General features: G+C 36.3%; 1 protein-coding gene across 1 annotated transcript in view; it reads right to left on the bottom strand.

Moving 5' to 3' along the window:
• Positions 1 to 21,563, bottom strand: part of MCTP1 (multiple C2 and transmembrane domain containing 1) — a 167,585-nt gene that overhangs the window by 97,541 nt on the left and 48,481 nt on the right. Inside the window, exons 8-13 of the mRNA XM_026072645.1 lie at positions 20,570 to 20,663; positions 8,079 to 8,181; positions 5,874 to 5,976; positions 5,446 to 5,547; positions 5,023 to 5,097; positions 3,020 to 3,139 (exon numbers count right to left, since the gene is read on the bottom strand). Of these exons, the coding sequence (XP_025928430.1) occupies positions 3,020 to 3,139; positions 5,023 to 5,097; positions 5,446 to 5,547; positions 5,874 to 5,976; positions 8,079 to 8,181; positions 20,570 to 20,663 (597 nt within the window). The remainder of the gene's footprint in view (positions 1 to 3,019; positions 3,140 to 5,022; positions 5,098 to 5,445; positions 5,548 to 5,873; positions 5,977 to 8,078; positions 8,182 to 20,569; positions 20,664 to 21,563) is intronic.

Raw genomic sequence — 21,563 nt, 5'->3', positions numbered from 1 at the left:
AACGGAGTCAAAACCTTAAAGTCATTCAGACAAAATCCCAGTGAAGGCAATGAGGTTACAAAGTACAACAGAGACTGGCAATATACTGTTTAGTCCAGGGAATACATAATCCAGAATGATAAAAACTTAATTTCCAGGTCTCCAGACAGAATGTGCAACACTGGTGGTTGAACTGGTACCTTTTGATATGTTTGAGAAAAAAATGAAGGAGAGGCACCATAATAAAACTTTAATGAAGCACTTTTTAGACACACGTAAGTTCTGGAATATAAACAATCAACAAGCTGCTTCAAGGGAAACTTTTATCTCTACTACTAATGTTGTGACTATCTAAGAATGACTTTAAGAAGAGCTGCAGTGAGCACTTCAATATGCAAAGAACAAAGCAGATAGATAGCTGTTTCTTATTACAGTCACCACATTAATCAAGGCTTTCCGTGGGTTTCCAAAAGTAGCCTTTTTTTTCTCCAGATTTCTTGTATTTTATTAGCTATGACTATCCTTGTAGAGTTGTAAAAACTGAGCTAGTCTGCCACAGTTTTTTTTCATGTGTAGTCTTCTGCAACAGCGGCTACATTGGAAAGTAAAGACATGGGGTGAAGTGAGAGAAAAGGGTACCTGTGATTTTAAGGCTAAGAATTTGGGGGCAATATGAGATCTGAAGAATCAACCCTAACATATTGACTTGTGTGAAATGGCCATAAAACTGCATTGTGATGTCATTCATCAATGTATATCTTCAAATCCACTAGGAAAAAAGAAATGAAAAGTTTTCTGCTACTACATTATTTATTAGTCTGCCTACAGAGCTGGAAACCTCCAAAACAGCCTATTTCTCCTCTCCTTTCTGGCACTGACCTTTCACTGTGACATTCTGTAATCTCTGGGAGACAACTTCAAGAAGAGGTACAATTTGTGTAATAGTGAAGAGAGGAAAATGATACATATGAGTTCAGTGTTATTACAGAGTCTATTGAATTCCAGCATAACCTTAGTACAAGCATCACTCAGTATTACACATGCAAGTGAACCATTCCCAAGGAAGGTACAAGATGTTTCAGGGACAGACAATAGCTAGGAAACTCCAGAAACCATCTAAATCCAAACCTTCACAGTCTTTGCAACCATGGCAGAAGTTCACACAGATTTGGCTTAGCTAACAAAAACTTATGCTAGGCCTGTTTTGTTGGACAGAGGGATGCTTTGATCCTCAGAAAGGATAACAAATGCCAAGCTGACAAGCACAGGCCAAACCTTCTCTTTGGGCACGAACACACCTTTGAAGTCACAGCACTGAGGCAGACATAATGTATCTATAACTACCCCAGAGCAAAATGACTATTAAGAGGAAACCATTAAAAAGAAAAGCAGGCCTAAGTTTATACAATTAGAAACAGGTTTCTGCTGCAATGCACTATAACTACAGTAATAAAGTATATTCACTATGACCCAAAAGAGTGTTCTGCGTTATGTATTTGCAAGTATTTGTTATGACACTGAATTTGTTCTATGATCAGAAACAATTATGACTTAATAGCACCACAACTTTTTTCGTGATCACAGCAGTGCACCATGAGAAAGAAACCATTTCACTTGCCACAAAGAACAGGATGTCATTCCATTTCCCTTTCTTCCACTGATAACAGATGGGTGTTTCACATCCATGTTAAAAACAGAACTGGACAGATTAGTATTTACTAATCTGAGTAGTAAAAGCAACACGGACATTTGAGTAGAAACATATGTAGAAACATGCAAAAACATGACTAGAAACATGAGTAGAAACATACGTGAAACAATGAGACCACCTCTCCAAAGTAAACAGCAGCAAGTATATTTACATATCTGCAAATAATCAAATTACTACAGATATCAATAAAAGCAACAAACAAACAAAAAAAAAACCAAAAACAATTTGATCAGCAAGTATATCTCCTGTACTCTTGATGAAAACTGCAGCCAAGCATAGGGAGCTTGCTGCTATCCTTTGACAGGCTGCAAGAAGTTTAACATGTCACTTAGTACAAATCAGGCCCTGCTAGGAGAAACTTCCTGCAAAACAGCATGATTTATTGAAGGTCCAAAGCACCCGGATTTTGCTGCTACGGCAGGCAGCTCCAATGCCTGGTTTGACTTCTCCAGATTCCAGGCACCTGAGCTTCAGGCACCTGAGCTAGGAGCATCGTCACCAGGCTCCCACTGTAATTACCCCAAGTGACACTTTCTGTTGGCCGTATATATGGTGGATATGCTCATAACTTCAATATTTCAGCCAACTTTATAAATTCAGGTGTTCCAGAAAGTGTATTCATGCATACATTTTTATTCCTGGTGAAAATCATAAGCAAAAAACAAATAGTGACAGTGGTCTTGTTTGTAGCTCACATAATTTTGAAAACAAAAAGACGTTCATCTGGGAAATATAATCTGTGATTAAGCTTGGAATTTTCCAAATTTAGGATGAATAAAAGGGCTAATATTAACAAAGCTAATGTTTATGGAGAAATAATAGTTTCATTTAAATCACTAATGCTGAACTATGACCAGAAGTTGTTTAAAAGAATACTAGTTTGCTTGCACTTATGATTTTTAGAATTTTTGTTTTGTTTTTTAACCAAAAATATTACATGTCAGCAAGGGAGCAACTACCCACATCTATAGCTTTGTACTTCTAAAAAAATGATTTTAAGTATTTTAAGTGGTCCACTACAAGTGAACCAGGCAGAAATGAACAGAAACAACGTGTAAGAAGATCAAGATGTATCTATAGTTTGTCAACTGTATTACACACTTACCTTATTGTAAAATTATAAATTAAAGCAGCTTTTTCTTTCTTGTTCCTGTGACATTTTAAACTTTTTTTAAAAAGTGTGAATAAAGAAGATTTGCGATATCTTCATAAGGCAATAAAAGAAATACCCCCCCACACACACACATCCACACTGGATTATTTTTCAGTCTAGAATACAAATACATTGTGATGACATAAAAAAAAAATTAAAGTGTTAAAAGATCATACCAAAAAAGCAGCGAGACTTCTTGGGGGTGAATCCCAGTCAAAGCAACTGTTAACATAATAGGCAGCATTTATGAGCACCATGACACAACGCTTCATGCGGATAAAGTTTCTTAACAGCAGCTATGAAAAAGATGAGAAAAAGAAAATATTTTAAAACCCCAAAGGCTTCACAATAGTTTCATGCTTACAATATTACCATTCTTAATTTGGGTAAAGACTGAGGAAATAATGCATTCAGGTCTTTAGCTCACAGATTGAGAAAAATATTTTAACATTTTAGAGACTCAGAAAAGAGAGAATTTAGTTAGCTATAAGGGTCATTTATCCTTTGTTGAATTTAATTCTAAATGATGTACCAATTATTGTCTTCATTTCTGCAACTGGAGATGAATTTTAAAAAGACACTTGCAAAGTTTCAAGAATGATTTTTTTTTTTTATTAAGACTTCAGGGTTTTATTTATTAAATAGGCAGGAGTTTTCCTGTTCTGTAATATCTTGAAAATTCCCACCTTTCTTAATAAAAAGATGCTGTAAGGACACTAACCTGAAACTATGCCAGATTACTGCTCTAGTCACACTAAGGTCACCTATATCCATTACATCCAATTTTTCCATCATTTGTAACAAATTTGTCTTCCATGATGTCTTTTTGATCACCATGTGTTTTACAGTATTCAAAGTAACTTTCACTGCTTACATTAACCTCTATAAAGACGAGATATAAAGGGGCTAGGTTTCAATTTTGGAAAAATACTCTTAAATCCTCTAAAATGGCAATAAACTTCAATTCATACAAAAAAGTGAACAAACCAGTCAATCATTTAATTTGTGTACTGGACAGCACACAAAATGTGAGGTAGGTAAGACACCTTCAAATTCTCAGAAAATTTGGCTATTTTAGAATGCTGCTGCATCAGTCATCTGTAAAGATTCCTCTTCTTAGTTTAAGTGGTCTTAGGCTGGGATATTCTATACAAGCTAATATCAAAAAAACAAAAGTGGGTATTTAAAGTTTACTGCTCTTGCCATCTGCAAGAAAGCACAATGCCACTTTCTGTTATGAAAGCGGGGAGAAGAATGAATCTTGAATAAAAGGCCTTCTTGTTTCTTGGTTGGAATAAGGGTGAAAAATGCAGCTTTAGTAACTGCTTAACTTGCAACAGTAAAGAAAGAAACGCTCTTTTGAAATCTTTTTAATGAAATAAATTGGACAATGGATATAAAATTCATCCAGCAGATAATTTAAACTATGCTCACGTTTAAAGGTTCATTACTACTTCTATAAGGGTGCTGCAAAACAAGAAAAAGTTTTAAGATTTCTGCCTTTCCACTGCAAACAACAAAAATCCTGTTCCCACAGTCCAATCAAAAGCCCAGTTCTCCTCAGATAAAATACCTCATTCATGGAACGTAAAAAACTGAATCAAATTAAAGGGGAGAAAAAGATGAGATGTGTGTTTAAATAGTTTTTTTTACCAGAATATTAGAACTGTTAGTGGCAAAACCACCTGGAGGAAAAAAAAAGAAAATGGGTCCACAGACTTCCTACCCAGGTGGCTCTTAAAAGAATAAACAAACTGTTTCAGTTTTTTTCCACCTGAGATTCAGACCTTGCTCAACTTATTTAAATTTTGGCTAAAAGAATGCTGAAAGACTCTCTACCCTTGAAAAAAAGGAGATCTTTCAGGTAAAGGTTAACAGCAAAAATTTATGCAAGACTTAGTTTACATGCACCTGTGCTATAATCTGATATGTGTGGAACCTGATGGTTTCAACTGTGTTCTTATTCATATATTTCATGGAAATCAAGCTGCAATTTATAAAGAAGAGATAGAATAAGACCCTGTATTTTGTTTCTGCCTTTTCCTACGTATCATGCTTTTTTTGTAAACAGGTGATGGAAATGTTATTCTTTACCTCTAGCAGTTTGATATGAGATACTTAGATGTGCACACTTGATATTAAGGCTTTCCAAAAGGATTAGTGTTTCCTTACTCTTTACCTGTTTAGACAGTCTGTCTTCCTCTTCAATGTACTTCTGTTCTTTGGGCATTAAGGTTCGTATGCTGGCTTTCACCTATGCATTAAAATGTATGTCAGTATTTCAGGCTCACTTGTTACTTACTAACACTGCACTCTCCAATTTGCAAAAACTACGAAGTTTCAAAGTCACGGCTGCCAAGCCGACAATATATAAGCATATACACGGGTGTGAGTTGCTATTTCGTCCATTAGCAGCAATAGCAGCGGCAGCAGCAGCAACAAAAAGAGTGGGTGTGCCAGGCAGTGGCAGGAGAGTTTTCTGTAGTATACATCAAGGTTTAGAAAAAATGAGGAATGACAGAAATTCTCTACAAATCAGGAACAAAAGCTTTCACGAAACCGAACTCTTTAGCGGTACAAAAAAGCCAAAGTTAAGACTTACAGCGTTAAAAATCACATCTATTTCAAGATAGATGACCCCCTTTGTTGGCCCTGTCAGCTGCTTGTTTTTCAAGACGTAGGCTTTCTGTTCACCATTTTGAATCTGCAGGAAAAGGACATGACAGCCGTCTGTCTGGCGGTCTCCGCTGAATACACCCCCTCGCTGACCCCTGACCCCCAGCTGCTGAAACTGACAGAGCGCCCAAAACAACTGTGGCAAGCCTGACAAGTACCTGTTCATTACCAGGACCCAGTCTGTCAGGAAAAATTAACTATCATGGGATTCAACATGGCCGTGAATTGAGCATGTTAAAATTTTAGTGTTCTTATTACAGACCTTGGTGGAGAAATGACAGACACGGAGCTGCAATTTCTCCCCCCCTTCAGCAAGGAAAATAGGCAGCAGCGTGTCAGGTGAATGGAACTTACAGACAGCAGCGGTATAGCAACTTTGCCTAGAAAGTCAGCGCTCCGATCGCGGTCTTCATCGTAAACTGTCACTTCAAGAACTGAGTGGATGTCTTTAATATTGCTACAAAGGAAAAGGTACACACGGAAGAGAGGAGGAGGGAAAAGAAAAAAAGTCACCTATACCAGCAGTTATCGAGGACAAAAGCATAAAAGGTTAACAAAAACAGATACCTCTGTATTTTTTCAAGCCATAACAGAGAAAAAAAGTAAATAAAATGACCCTCAGTATAACCAGGTGCTTTCTAAGAAACACAGCAATAGCTCTGCCTGCAGCGCTTTGCCAGCTGAAGTTTTTAGGAGGATGTTTCTTTAAATCCTCTCTCTACCTGGCACTTGCACTGCATGAGCTGCAAGGAGCCAGCCCAGAGGAGCAGGAGGGGATTTACAGAGGCAAGCAGCAGGGTTGATAGCCATTAAAGAGTATCCCTTAAATACTGCTATGCTCGTGGTAATTCTTACCGCAAACCATGTGATATCTGGAGGTCTATAAATGAAAAAAATTATGAACTACATGAGCACATCCTTGGATTGAGAATGAGCTCTCCGATTCCAAAATTCTGACTTAATTCAAAATATACAACAGCCACACTACAAGAAATTAGGAACAAGCAGTAAGAAATGAGGCATTTTTCAGCTATTACTGGTTTTCACCTACAAGCTATTAAACACTCCACCACCTTGCACTACAACATCACTGTACATCGTAAACCCACAAGTGAAAAATTCATCTTCCTTATTCAGAGATAAGAAACAAAATTGTTTRAGAGTACTCATCTTTGATCAAATTGCTGATCCAAAAACATGAATTGAAGCAAAACAATTCAACTTCAGTAAAACACATATCTCTAGATGAAACTGCATTTCCAGYCCAAAATTAATTAACAAAATTCAGGATAAGGAGAATAATCAATGCAAACATATGTATTAGAGGGGGAAAAACTCTCCTTGAAAGTCTTTTTGAGTTTTTCTATTTGATTTCCTATTAGTCTTTTGTCCTCTGTAAAAACATGCAATTCCTTATGCAGCGAACACTGTCGAGCAGCGGAGGTTGATTAGTCACTGGCTGTCCTAGTAGATAATTAAAAATAAATTATGTTTTATTATAAATTATGTTTTTGCAGGTACATAAATGAAAACTATGTTAATAAGCTAACGAGAAGAACAATTGTGGGATTTTTCCTTTTGTTCTGAATTCATTCCTGAGAGCCCACTGCAGTGTAAGGAAAGCTATGCTGTACAGATCCTGTAGCACGCATGCCAAATATACAACCGACAAATTTAGAGGAAAAAAAATACAAAAATTAAATCAGACACTGCTTGGGGATCAAGAGCAAAGCATAATATTCTCATTATGATGAAATACACACAAAGCTAAAACTTCTGCTGGTTTTGCAGTGGACAGTTAGCTGATTTCAGCAGCAGAGAAACCTGCCGCTGATCAGTTTGCTACTCATTGGTGTCACATTGCAATCAGACAGAAATAGAGAAAAAGAAGTAAAAGGAACATTTTATTTTTGGAAGATGTTTTTTTCCTGTTTTGTCAGAACCTTTTACTGTCTTCAGAATAACAGAGTGATATAAACAACTGCGTCACTTCCCAATAAACTGAATGCTTGAGACTGCTTTTTATCTAATAGCAGCACTGCACTATTATGATACTGGATGATATTGTGAGAAGTGCAGTTGGCAAATGAAAGGAAAAAGTGCAGAATACAAAGAATGTAATTCAAAAATATAATGGCATTTAATTTTTTTTTTATATTTAGCTAATGTTCATTAAAATTAATAATCACATTCTAATGATGTTCATAACCTCTGTATGTTTTCCCCCAAAAAACTTCAGGACCAAATCCACTGTGATGAGCTCTCGAAACTCTCATTGAAGCCAGCAGGAGTTTGGAATGCTCAGCACATCTCATTTTCAGTCTCCAAGAAACACACCTTGCTTTTTTTTTTTAAAAAAAAAACTTTAATACCTTTAATATGGTACTTTTTCTCTGTTTTTTTTTCATTTATTAAACCCCCCAAAAGTATTCCGATATTTGGTTTAGAAATACCAGTACGTCACTGCAACACTTCTTGTAATTAACAGTTGGTATCTTTGATTTGCACACACATCAAAAAAAAAAAAGAAAGAAAAAAACCCCAAACCCAAACACCTACAATGTGAAGATTTTGTTCCATTCAGGATTGAGGTTCTTGTAGACAGTATGTGTCAGCAGTCTGTCATTGTTCAGTTCAACTACACAAAATGGATCACTTTTACCTGTAAAAAGAGAATTTCAACAAAATTTATGAACTGACAAAATGCACCACGGGCAAGTTTTAAATCAAAATTAATTTTCTTCTAAGCTACATTGTAATTCACAGAATTAATTCAGGAAAGTCCTATGGTCTGCATTATATTCAAAGTGATCATAACAGACTGCTCATCCCTGTAATCTGTTAACATTCTTCACTAAAAGTGCATCTTTCTGTCAATAAATAAATAAATAAATAAATAAAAGGAACAAATAGACTACTCTGATGAAAAAAGCCAAGTACACCTCTGAGGCAGCTAAGAGAATTTAGCTTTAATGGTGCCAATCTTACACTGACTGTAATAATCACATAATTAGAGCATTTTGATTTGTAGGAAGCGTATTATTCCACATTATTTGTAAAAACATCACACCTATCATACTTATTCAAAGATTACTATCCCTACATGTTTCATGCTGTACAAAACCTCTCCCCCAGAATCAAAAAGTCTTAAAGACACTCTATACCTTACAGCATCATATAAAAGCCTAAGACCAGAGAAAATGGAAAAGTACAATTAAACAATGAGACAATTTCAACTGGAAAGATGGACTGCTGTCTCAGCACAGCAGAAGCTCAAATATGGCTGAGATCTCTGCAGACACTGTGGCACAACGAAGTGGCTTTGCATATATTTACAGGACGGTCCCTCAGATTGCAAGTCACCACAGGGGAAAGCATGAAGATGCTGCCTTGAAAATGTAATACATAGATAACAAAAGTGGCATCCCTAAACTGGAGATGGAAGTTAGGTTTTTTGTTTGCTTTTTGATTTTTTGTAATCTAAAGAAAGAGAATGGAGAAAAGAAGTGGGGGTGAGTCCCTGAACATGAAATAAGTAGCTTATATCCAATGGCAAAAGATGAACAGTGCATAGATACCAACCAAAGAGATAGCAAGAGAAGTCACCTGGACAAAAAGTTGAGGGGTAAGATTGAAAAGTTACATTCAGATGTTTCTTAGATATCCACAAGGCCAAGATTTGTGTTTGGAAAGAAGAAGAAAGGAAGCAGATATGCGAGTCTTATGCATAACAGCAGTTTACTTGCATAAACGGAAAAGAAGGCATAAAGGACGATGCTCTGTGAAACCCTAAAATCTACTGAAAGGAAAAAGAAGATGTCGTGAGGAAGACCCGAGGAACTGCTACAAAGGAGGGTGTAGGTGGAAAGATGAGGGAACAATAAGACATTTGCAAAAGCCAATGAAGAGAAGAAACTGCAGTGTGGAGTAAATTACTTAACTGATATTTCAAATTAGGACGCTAATGACAACTATAATTACTGAGGAGCACAGAGAGATGGTGTCCCTCCTTTTATCTATTTTGATTTCCACCAACAATTGAAAAGAATGACCTGGTGCTGCATCAATCATTTTGTATCCTGCCTATTAGCAAACCAAAACTGATAGACAACCAGGTACCTTACAGGTAAATTTAAACATAGTACAATGATGATTGTCCTAGCCTGTCCAACTTTCATGCCTGCTTACCTTTGTCTTTGGCACAGAATACAAGCGTATGCATTATTTTCATTTACAGCTGCAAATATATTAGTACAAAGCTGTGGAATAAATTGCTACTCTCAGAACCCAAGGGAACTTTGTCTAATGAAAGGCTGCAGCCGAACTGCATATTACAGAGTGGCTCATCCTTGTCTCTGGACCTTCTTTGGACAGCAAAGTGTTTGAAAGTTATTGAGTGGCAGCATTGGCCTTCCACAATCAAATCTAGCACACTAAGCAATTGTATTTCACAATGTCTTCAATAATTCTGTAATGCTATGTCATGTATTATAAGAAGCCATAAATTCAGTAGCTCAATGGGGCTACATTAATGATATTAGAAAGGCATGTAATTTGTTTCATACCTTATACAAATGACAATGAAATCAATATTTAGACAAAGCTGCCCAGGGGTCACATCTTCCAAACTGCAATATTGATTCAAACTACACCAGAGGTTAATGTGCATGTTATTAACTTTAATGATAAAGAATAATTGTTTTAAACACACTGTGAATTACAGAGTAGATGTTTACCTTCTCTAGAAAACTGCACACCACTGAATCTTTTCTACTAAACTTGAAAAGGATTAATTCATCAGTCACCAGAGATAGCTATATCATGAATCTCAATGTTTTCCTGCTTCATAGTAAGTCTAAAAGGTTGTAAGAAATTAAAATAATTCATGTTTTTTATGCTTGCTAGGTTTCAATATTTGAAAAGAAAACAGGATAGTTACAATTATGGGGCAGAAATTATATAGAAGGGGAGCTAGGTGACATTATTTTATGGCTTTTTTTTTTTTTACAGCATCTTCAGTCATATTTGCATATGATTGTACAATGTGATTTGTGCTTATTTGTTGTATACAGACACAGGAAGATTTAGACACTGGAGTGTCTAAATGCCCTTTTCTGTTTAAAAAAAAAGGGGGGGGGAAGTATTTGATAAGCTGTTTTCTGTATCTGTTGACATGCACTTTTTCAACGACTCGCCTCAAAATTTTATATGCATATCAATCCAGTTAACAAATAAAGTGTATCATTAATCCCAAAGGTCTTTGATCAAACCAAGGACAAATTGCTTTCAGAAATAAAAGAATCCTTTCTCTCATACTCAACATTTCAACTCTTTTGCTCTCGCACCAAAAAACAAGTCAAAAACAATTCAAAATTCATGTTGACAGAAGGAAATATTGTGAAAATACACAGGGGAGGCCCAAATATTGTGCTTCATAAGCATAAGTTTCTCCACTATGAGCAGCTCTGCTAAGGAATACTGTTTTTACCATACATGTAGGTTACAAACTTCGCATCTAGCCAGCTCCTCACCATCCTCTAAAGGTGCTTTTTCCATATGCTAAAACACTCATAATTAAACTGCGTATCTGAAAGACAACATGTCTCAGCTACATGTTCAGGGCTGTGCTACCCTGTTAAGCAGTTGTTCAGACTCGGCTGCTCACAGCCTAGAGGTCACTCCCTTTTGAACTTGCATGAGGGATGAGGGGAGTGATTCAGCATCATGAGGCTGGGTCCAGTGAACTCCTTCTTACTGCAGTTCAGTCAGGGAGTAGAAAAATTGTACTTCCTACAATCACAGCAGCATCTCTAAACTTCTTGTATGTGCAAATGTTATTTGAAGCTGGGTATCAATCCAAATAAGTAATCCAAATACAGGAACCAGAAAGACAAATTCAGAGCAATGTACAAGTATTTGGTGAAACTCATAACCACCTGCCGTCATTCAATTTCTCATTATTAGAAAGAATAACTACAGCCTTAATGCTGACAGCCATCACCTGCACACTGCAAGAGTATTTTAAAGCAAAGAGACCATTCTGATGAAAGCCTCAAGGCAGCACCAAAATATTCAGTGTCCTTAGGTCTCCTTAGTCTCTAGGAGGATCAAGGAAATCTAGTAACTTATCTTTTAACATATATTCATCATGTTATTCAAAACCCATATCTTAAAGTACAACACATTCTAACGAAGCCAGCCTCAGACAACTTCTGTTTAGTTACAACTGGCATTTTCAAAAAAAGGTAATTCCTTTCACTTATTTTTACATAAACGAACTATGCTTGCTCATAAATGTATGTGATGTCCATCTAAGAATTCCAAAAGTACATTTAAAACCTTTCAATTAAACTTGCCCTGCCTAAGCTCAATTATATCAGTCTAAACCATGTTGTCATCAAAAGTATGCCATTCCCTGCAGACTAAATCGCCACTATCATATATATCACTTACTAAAAGAAATTCTACCAAAGTCCATGCACCTACTGTGGTTGCTCTACCTGGCTCCCTGCTCTGAGCCTTTTGTAGGCCTCCAATTTCTCATCTGACGACTTAGAGGTGCTTAGCTTCTCTATTGATAAGGCAGACTTTGACAAATTTAATCACCCTGAATTTGGCCCTAAATGTGTGCTCAGTGCTGTACAAGAAATAAAAAGACGACCACCTGCTTGAGGAATTCACACATTAACAACATGTTCCAAGCACCACTGAAATCAGCACTGACGATTATGAGTAATCCCATGACCTCAGTGGGATTAATCAGGCTACTAACTATTACACCTAGCACTGTTTGAAGGAATTTATAAGCCAAGTAGGTAATAAAACCAGTGAAGTACACCTTCCCTCTGACTGAAATCAGACCTGCAGTAAACCTCAATGAGAAGTAAAACAAATCTCATTAATCCATCCTGTTGCTGTAATGTCTCATGCTTTTTAGATTTTACTTGTATAACCCTAAAGGCTCCTGAAAGGACAGAAATAAAGAGCTAATTTAAATAATACTTATAATAATCTGGAAGGAAAATAAACTTCTCTTTTGACCGATTCCTCTTGTCCTCTTTAACCATTATTCATGACAAAGCCAAACTATCTTAGAATGTCACCTAGTAGGTATTCCATCTTGTAATGTAAGCTCCCACTAAAAAAAGCAACCCCCCAAAACAACAACCAAAAAAAACCCCAAAAAACCTGAAGAACTATTTATCTGTTGAAGCCTTCCATTTTATTATGCCACCCATTTCATCTAATTTGACACATATCCTTGTTTGTGCTATACCATACTGCATTTCATCTCTAGACAGTCAGCAAGACTGGAGTGCAAACTTGGATTACTTTATTTAGATCTAGCTAAATTACTTCACTTAGCTCAGCATTGTGTACCTCACATGGCACAGTATACACACATTAATTAAAACATCAGACTTGTCACTTATCAGAATTACCTCTCTGCACTAACCAGGAGACTAACCAGGACCTACAAAGATCTTATTTGTTGTCTGCTTCAACACTCTTAAAGTCCCCCACTGTCCAAGGAGTCTTTCACAAAAGAAATCAAATATCAGGAGCTCAGAAGGTTGACCACTGATATAAGTTTCAGCTCCTGTAAAGTTCACCATAAAAAAAACAACAAAAAGCAACACCTCCCTCCAAAAACCCTGCTAAACTAGTGACAATTTTGAAATGCTTTTCAAAATATTTAGAAAACCAAAACAACAACAAAACTCCAACCTCCACCCAGTTTTAGTTTCTGAATTCTTTTCTCAAGTAGCTATAGCAACACATTATCTAATAGTTTGGCTGTATTTTACATCTGGAAAAGTTTGGGAAAGGACCCTCGGATCAGCTGGTTCACTACGCTGGAACTCAGTAAGCAGCTAAGGAAGTTTAGCAGCTTGTGACTCTTCAAGCATTCATGTCCTAGTCCTGGTAGAAATCTACATGGTGCACTGATCTCAGAGCCACATGTCACTGGAGTCCATTTCAACTCATCTTCCAGGCTAGATGTGGGCTAGCTTCTATCCAGAATGCCAATTCTAGTGGGCAGCTGAAACATCAAAGTTTGGCTACATCTCAAATTAAATTCCTACAATTTCTTTTTTTCATGAGAGTTTCCATGGCATTTGACTAATTCAGATGCTAGTACCGTTTATATATGTATGCATATGGACTTCATCTGAATGTTAGAATTGTCAAATTGCATTACTAACTTCTTATTTCTGGTCAAGTTAAATGGTCATGTACTTCAATAGTCCCCTCCAACAAATTCTAACCCAGGAAGGTGAACTTGTCAGAGAAAACATATTTGATTCTTAGCAGATTGTCTTCCCAGCAAAAATTCTTCATTTCAGGCCACACCAATTCTTCCAAACGAGGACGTTAATTCAACATAATTGTACTTCTGCACCCACTTTCTAGCTCTACTTATAAACAAACAGGAGTTTTCCTTAATAAAAGCCTACCAAAGCCTAAATTTAAATTTCTTGCTGTGTTTTGTATAGGTTGAAGTCTGATGTCTTTTACTCTCAAACACTATTAAGCATACGCATGTCTCTAGAAAAATGCATATCAGCTGCATAATATTATTCAGTTAATAGGTTAAAAGAGGAGACATGAATAAACATATATACGGAAACATACATACATTTTATGCAGTGAGATGATTCCCTGTGCTAGACAGGAAAAAAAATCCTGTACATAGTTATTAGCACCATGCTTTGTTTTCGATCTTTGTTTGAGAATCTAGCTTGTTGGAGAGAGAATAAAAAAACAAAAACAAAAAGAGCATCAGTCATCCTCCAAGGGCTCTTATTTTCTTCATCAGAGCTGCCATGGACTCTTACAAGAAACAACCATAGACACTATTGTTTTTCAGACCAGATCCAAGCCAAGAAGCATATGGCTGAACTACCTGTGCTCTGAAAAACCTCTTGTACTTCATGAGGATCAAAATTTGCAAGGGAATGCTAATAGCATGGGGCTAGCTCCCCATGTGGAGATACTTCTGCAGTGGCTATAAAAAATGCTCATTGATTACGTGTATGTCCATGGACAGGAATCATTTCCTTTAGTTGTTTCTTCAACAGTCTTCTCAACAAAAGGAACCATATGGCAGGCTAAATCTAGATTGTCCCTTAACATTTACCTGCCCATGGTCTGTTCATACAGTTACAGGAACTGATGGAAACCCAACTCTAGCCTTTGCTAGATTGTGAACTGATTTTAAGCAGATCAACAGCTCTGTTCCAAACTAAACATTACACAGATTCTTGCATCACTCAAATTACACATCAAAACTGAACTAGAATCAGAAAGACTGATAAAAACTTCTTTTTTATAGTTTAAAAACTTAATAGAAGATTTCAATTCCACTTCCACTTTGTGAAGTCAGGTTCATAAAGCCATGACTTCACAAAGTTCAACCAAGTTTAACTTGGTTATGAAGGCTGAAATATTCTTTGAATACTTCATAGGTTATTACGATTCTCTCTGACTGCTGCCCATGCCTATCCAATAGGGAGCTAAGTCCCTACAGCCAAAAATTGCCTTTATTTGGGGGGAAGACAAGACAGTTGGTTCATGACTCTGAGGGGCAGTGACACTCATGCAGACACTAATGTCACTAGTGTTGTTCCAAGCTCCCTGCCAGCCAGCTGCCTGCAACAGAGCAGTCGGGGTGACCTTTGGCCACAAGGAGAAATGGCTCAATAGCATGAGAAGCCGCCTTATCTAATGGATTAAGCACAGGACCCAAGCCAAATGCCAGCTTTGACAAGGACTTGCTCTGTGGGCCTTTGCCAAGTCAGTTAACCTCTCCTATTCTTCTATCTATAAAATGGAAACGATAATTCCTCTTTTAACAGTGCTGTTGCCTTCATGTCACAATGGCCTAATTTCATGAATGTTCAAGGTATCTTACCAAGTGACTCAGTGCAAAAATGATATTCAACTCACTTCTGCAGAAAATATATAGGAAAAAACATACAAGTTAATAATCACAAATCATTTAGCTAGATCTGTAATTCTGTAATTCTAAATGCAGCAGTTAACCAAAAAGGGCCTTTAAAACCCAATTTTGCTATCAGTAATTTAAAACCACAACTTTCTTTCAAAAAATATAAGTTTTTGAAAAAACAATTACATACCGGAATAATGTCTTCAGGTACCTATACAGATAGGATCAAGTGAGATTTTATCCACTGTAAAATACTGTCCACCTAGTAGACTTGGTTATCTTGCAAAGATAATTCAACTGTATACTGAAATCTGCTTGTGCTAATTGACAGCGCAAATTACCTTTGGAGCCATATTTCCAAAGGGCTCTAAATTTATTGCTTCAAATTAACATGCAGGGACTTCTATAACTTTTTGAATTTAACATTTGTGTACATCACTGACATCTGATAGCATTTGAGGAACAATTTCACAGACTGTTTTTGCAAATGTGGTATTAGGATATCTTAGTAGAACAGATTTAAAAAAATCGTATAAATTCTGCACGCTTAGTCATCTTGGTATCTTCATCCTACTTGCAACCACTTTAATCAAAATTTTAACATGGAATTTCCTCAGAACAGAGGCTGAATTCCATACTTAAAACTTGCAAAGAAAAAAACCATCTCTCTCATTTTCTATATTTAGTTTCTGTTCTTAAGAGGAGGAGACAGGATGAAACCTGAAATGCTTTTGACTTTAAATCTACATATCGCTGAACTCTGTAAGAAAATCTGCCTTATATACAAGGTTCTGAAATCTCAGTACCCCCCAAAACACAGACAATTGATTAATAATGAAGTCAGAAATACAAATAAATCAGAAATACAAATAAATCTGCTTCTAATGAAGACTGGAGACACAGTAATCAAAGTGTTAAAAATTCATTTCATGCATCTCATTTGCCTCTTGGCTGATATTTATCACATAATTCTGTGAGAAAGTAGAGGCCTGAGATGCTCCAGATAAATGTCTCAATTAATTGTACAGAGGTAGCCCTCTTTGAGCTGAACCAGAGCTGTGAGCTCTTTATTAAAAGCACTATTCTGTAGCCTGTAACCTTGTTCCTTGACTCCTCTCTAGTTTCCAATTTAAACAAGTCCCCATGCGGCCTGCTCTAAAGGGCTTTGTCTCCCTGTCATTGTTAAGAGAGCTGAGGCATCCTGGAAGTGTGAAATCAGACCTCATGAGCTGAACGGTTCCCCAGGGAACGCTGGACCGCGCAGAAGGTCAAAGTCATGGGCTGGACCATCTGAAAGTGTCTGATCGCCGGTCTGTGACACAGCAAGTGGGGTGGGGGGTAGGGGGAGAAAGAAGCAAGGGGACTAGAATTGAACACATCTTAATTAAAGCCCAAAGACAGCAAAACAAACTGTTTTCTAGGCAGGCTGTCACATGGAGCTTAGATTTTGCTCTGCTAATGAATCTGAGTTGCTAACTATTATTCTTTAAAATAACAGGACTTTCACTGAAGTTGGTAAAACCTGTAACACATCATCTCCCCCCGTGCTTTCTTCCTTCAATAATCTGTCATCAATAATAAGGCAGGGTTTTTTTATTTTATTTTGGAAAAGATGAATGTGTCTACAGCAATAAAGGAGACACAACCATTGCCTGTTAAAATAGCAGGCTTCTACCATGTCCTTCCTATATGTAACTTCGCTGCAGAAAGAATAAATTTTACCTGACTATTGCTTTCGCTGACACTATTTCATTTGTGAAAGGTCTGTTGCTTTCCAAAACTCATATGGGTTAGGTAAACAGAGTATGTATTAATTTGAGAGGTCAGCTGACAAGATGAATCCACTATACTTTACATTCTACTGTACTACTAGAATATTTCTTAATTTAAAAGAGTTTCATTGTAGCCGTATATGCTACAATGTCAGTGCTTTGCTAAGAGCTGAAGCCTTCAGGAAGGCTGTATGTCTTCCAAGGGAACCATGAGCAAGTGGAGGAGAGATGGAGCAAAGTGAAAATAAAACTTCTCTTAACTACAGATTTATGTGGAAAACAGCACTGCACTGAATAGTTAAAACACAATAGAAGATTTAAATTAAACTTTCTTCTCAGGAAGAGAAGAAAAAAGTAAACAGCACACTCGGTATTCATTCCATTCATTCATTCCATTTCTTAGATTATAATTTCAAATAAAATAAAATATACATATTTTTCCAGGAAATGACTTTTGCTGTGATCACAATCTGCAAGAGAATGTAATTTTGTACTGGTGAAAGCCCTAATATTATTTTTGATTGATGGAAAGAATTCTCTGTTTGAGACACACTGTTATTTCAGGGGAAACATCCTTATAAAGTAGCCAGTTCTTTTAAAGGCCCCAGGCCTGCAAGATACCCCCTTCTTCAGGTCTCCCTGAAACCCAGCTAGATTCCACGCACCTGCTGGGAAAACTCTCAGTCCTTCAATGGTTATTCCTTTTGTAGATATCCTTATAAGCAGGCTGAATGAAGAGAGTTTCATTTTGCCTGTCTTCCCCCAATATTTTTCAAGCCCAGTTACTGCACATTTTAACAGCACCCCGTTTTCACAACCGTAGCGCCCACTTCCCTAGGCTGTGCAAACCTGCTCACATCTTTCTGAAATGTCAGCTCACCCTGGCGCCTTGTTCAATGCATGTGTAGGTGTGGGAGTTGTAAACCGAGGCCTTCACCACCACCGTTAATCTCTCCCTCTTTTTTTTTTTTTTTTTTTTAAATCTGTATTAACCTTAATGGTTTGAAGTGCACTGTCCAACATTGGGCTATTGAGACTGAAGAAAAACCTACCCTCAACTGTCAACAGTTTATTAGGGGCTTAACTGAAGTGACCTACTGTAGTAGTATTCAGCTGAACAAGGCTACGGGCTTTCTGTGGAAAGGAGAAGAATTGAGGGTTTCATTAAAAAGTAATTTGTGCTTTTTACTCATTCATTCAACGGGAGTTTCAATTGCTCTTTATTCACACAGAGTTAATACAGTATTACAATGCTTCTCAATGAATGTATGGTAACAAAAGAAAAATTTTACATTTTGAAAGGAAAAAAATCTTTGTAACTGTAGTAAGATTGATGACTACTTAAAAGATTACAGAAACCTTTTGCAGCCTATGCTTATGCTTAATGATGGAATATTATGGATTTTTAAAATCCATTCAGCCCAAATTAATAAATTTTGATTTATTACTTCATATGAAAAAATGCCTGAAAGTGAAATGGGATAGGTTCAACAGACAGGAAACAGAGCAAATCGCACAGGTACTATACACAGGTGTTTCAGCCGCTTTTCAGACTCAGAGGAGGGCAAAAGATTAACTCTGAAAAAATGATATATTAAGAGCAGCAAGCTGGTCCTTAGATTTTACTCACCTAAGCAATCCTTAATCATGTAAGTTACATCACCAATGACAGTGCTCTCCACTAATACTAATAAGTATTACTCATTTGAATAAAAGTGGAGAATGAAGATTTATATAATCTTTGGAAACACGCCTTATTGGCAGGATTATAAATCAACAATCACTAAAAAACCACTTTATTGTAAGTAATTTCTAAATATTGCTATTTGACTTTTAATCTGAAGATGAATTATCCATACATGCCTAAAGGTTTCTAAAAATAGCTATAAATTACTTATAGTAGTTAATAAAAAGCCTTTTCTCTCTTTTCAAAATACCAATTATCATCATCCAAGCTACACAATGATTTCTGTAGTGTCTGAAATGCACAGTCTTTTTAAAAAGCACTTACACTGTATAAATGTTTTTTCTTGCTAAAGAAAAAAAAATATTCAGGGTGGGGGACGGTACAGGGTGTTCTTCCCAGTCTTCCTGAACGTCATTCTAAATGCAGCAGCTGAAAATTTTGGTAGCTCTGTACATCTTTAATTGAATCAAACGTATTTCCAAAAAAATTTGTTCAACCAGCACAAATGACACGTTGATATGGAAAAGTTGAAGACCGAAAGAGGTCAGGGACTGAATTATCCCATTTGCCCCTGAATAACTTAATCTCTCTCTGTGTTCAGACCACATCGGATTATAAGGTCAAAGCAGAGTGAGGAATCTTTAGAAGCATTTCTCCAACCTCCACCAAAAATAGAATCTCTTATTTTGTCTGCCACAAACTGGATGATCAATTTCAGGAATAAAATGTTTGCTCCATTACCTTTTCTAAGAAAAAAACAACAACAACAAAACCCACACCCTAATATTTACTGTAGTTTACAACAAAAACACTAAAAAGTGAGTAACTTGCAATAAATTTACATCTGCTCTGGTAACAAAACATTGCAGTTAAACCAGTTAGATTAGTATAGATCAGTTTTTTTTTTTTTTTTTTTTTTTTTAAACCACAGCAGTGATGGCTATTTTTTGACACAGGACAAGCTCATTTTGCTTTCAGGAGGTAACTTGGGTATTTCTGAAGAAAAATGGTCAGCATGGCTGAAATATTTTCATTATTTTAAAAAAGCAGAAGGTTAGACTATCCACTTAGCTTATATAATTTAAAATGGAGAATTAAAAGTGTTATCTTATTTCCCTTCTGAAACAGATAAGCACTAGTTGCAAGAAATTCTGCATTCACTTGAAATATTTGAAACCAAAAGCAGCCTTGCGAAGTATTTGGAAGTTCCAAAAGGTTATTCTGGCAACAACTTTAGAGCAGCATCTGAGCCTCTCATCTTTCATTTGCCTTGTCCTCTGGAATTCAGCTTTAATTTGGATCATTTTGTATATTGTAGCTACCAGAAAAAGACATCTTGAATATCGATCTCATGCAATGTTTTTGCAGGAGGACCTCTGATGGAGAAAAAGGAGTGTTTCTCCTTTCTCAAAAACAACCTACATAGGGCTCTGTTAGCATTAGAATGACTTGCTCCCTTGCTTAAAAAGGTTTTGCTTGTTTGTCTGAGGAATTTTTCCTTAATGAGCAGGTGATGAGACTGTGCAAACAGACAATGATATTTAGTTGAACTGCCGTTTTAAATGTCTTTCTCTGCTTTTAAAAATGCCCAGTCTTTTACGGTAGTATTTACTATCTCAGAAACTAAATGAGTGCTTGCCTGTGACATCAGCTGCCATCAATGCTTCTGCTCTGATGACCTTCACCTGCAGAAATCCCACGTCCTTCAGGTTATGGAACATTCTCATAGGACTCTAAATAACAATAAAAAGAATCATTCTAGATTGCAAAAAAAAAAGAAAAAGAAAAAAGAAAAGCAATACTGATAGTTTCCTGCAACTTCAACTTACTCAAAAAGCAAAGTAGTATAGCACAAATGACTAAATATAATGCTAATCTTAGCATTTAATGCTAAACCTCTAAAAATACCTCTCTGTACAACTGTATATCACAATTCTAAATGCTGTCAGCTTATTAAGAATATTAACATCAATATGAACAATCACATATTTCACCTCTCTGAATACTTTTGTGAAATCCATGTTCCTAACGTTTTCTTCATGATGGCTCCCAGAATATTCTGAATAATGATTTAGGGCCTCTGTTTTTTTTTTGTTGTAGTTGATCAACATATGCAAGCATTTTAACATGAACAATACGTCTATCAATAAGAGCAAAAATAATCAAAAGAGGATTCTAAAGAATTATTAATTTTCATAATAATCCCATGTGAAGAAGTTAAAAAATGAATTAAAAGATGGTTCCAAGTACATGGCAAGAAACTCTTACAAGTAAATCTTTTCTCCATGATCAATTTCTGTGATAGCTAGATATATTAAAAAAATGGAGGGAAAAAATTAAAAATATATACAAAAAGAGTAAAATAACTTGCATTTATTCATCTTATGCAGTTTTAGAAAGCTGCTTGGAAATAGCATTCTGTTGCTGCTGTTTTTTCTCAAATAACCAAAAGTAACAGACCAGGGGTATCACACCAGTTAGGAGTGATATGCCAAATGTCTTAAGCTAGAATTTCAAATATAATTTAAGAGTTGCAGAACTTCAAATGCTACAACATCAAATGTAATTTTGAATCCACAATCAATTAATAGCAAATCTGACACTATCATTTAGTTTTAAGATATCCTAGGGCA

The sequence above is a fragment of the Apteryx rowi genome, unplaced genomic scaffold (genome assembly GCF_003343035.1).
Source record: "Apteryx rowi isolate R43461 unplaced genomic scaffold, aptRow1 scaffold_345, whole genome shotgun sequence".
In the NCBI taxonomy this organism is placed as follows: Eukaryota; Metazoa; Chordata; class Aves; order Apterygiformes; family Apterygidae; genus Apteryx; species Apteryx rowi.
The sequence above is the reverse complement of the archived record's forward strand: the minus strand, read 5'-3'. Positions and strand labels throughout refer to the sequence as shown.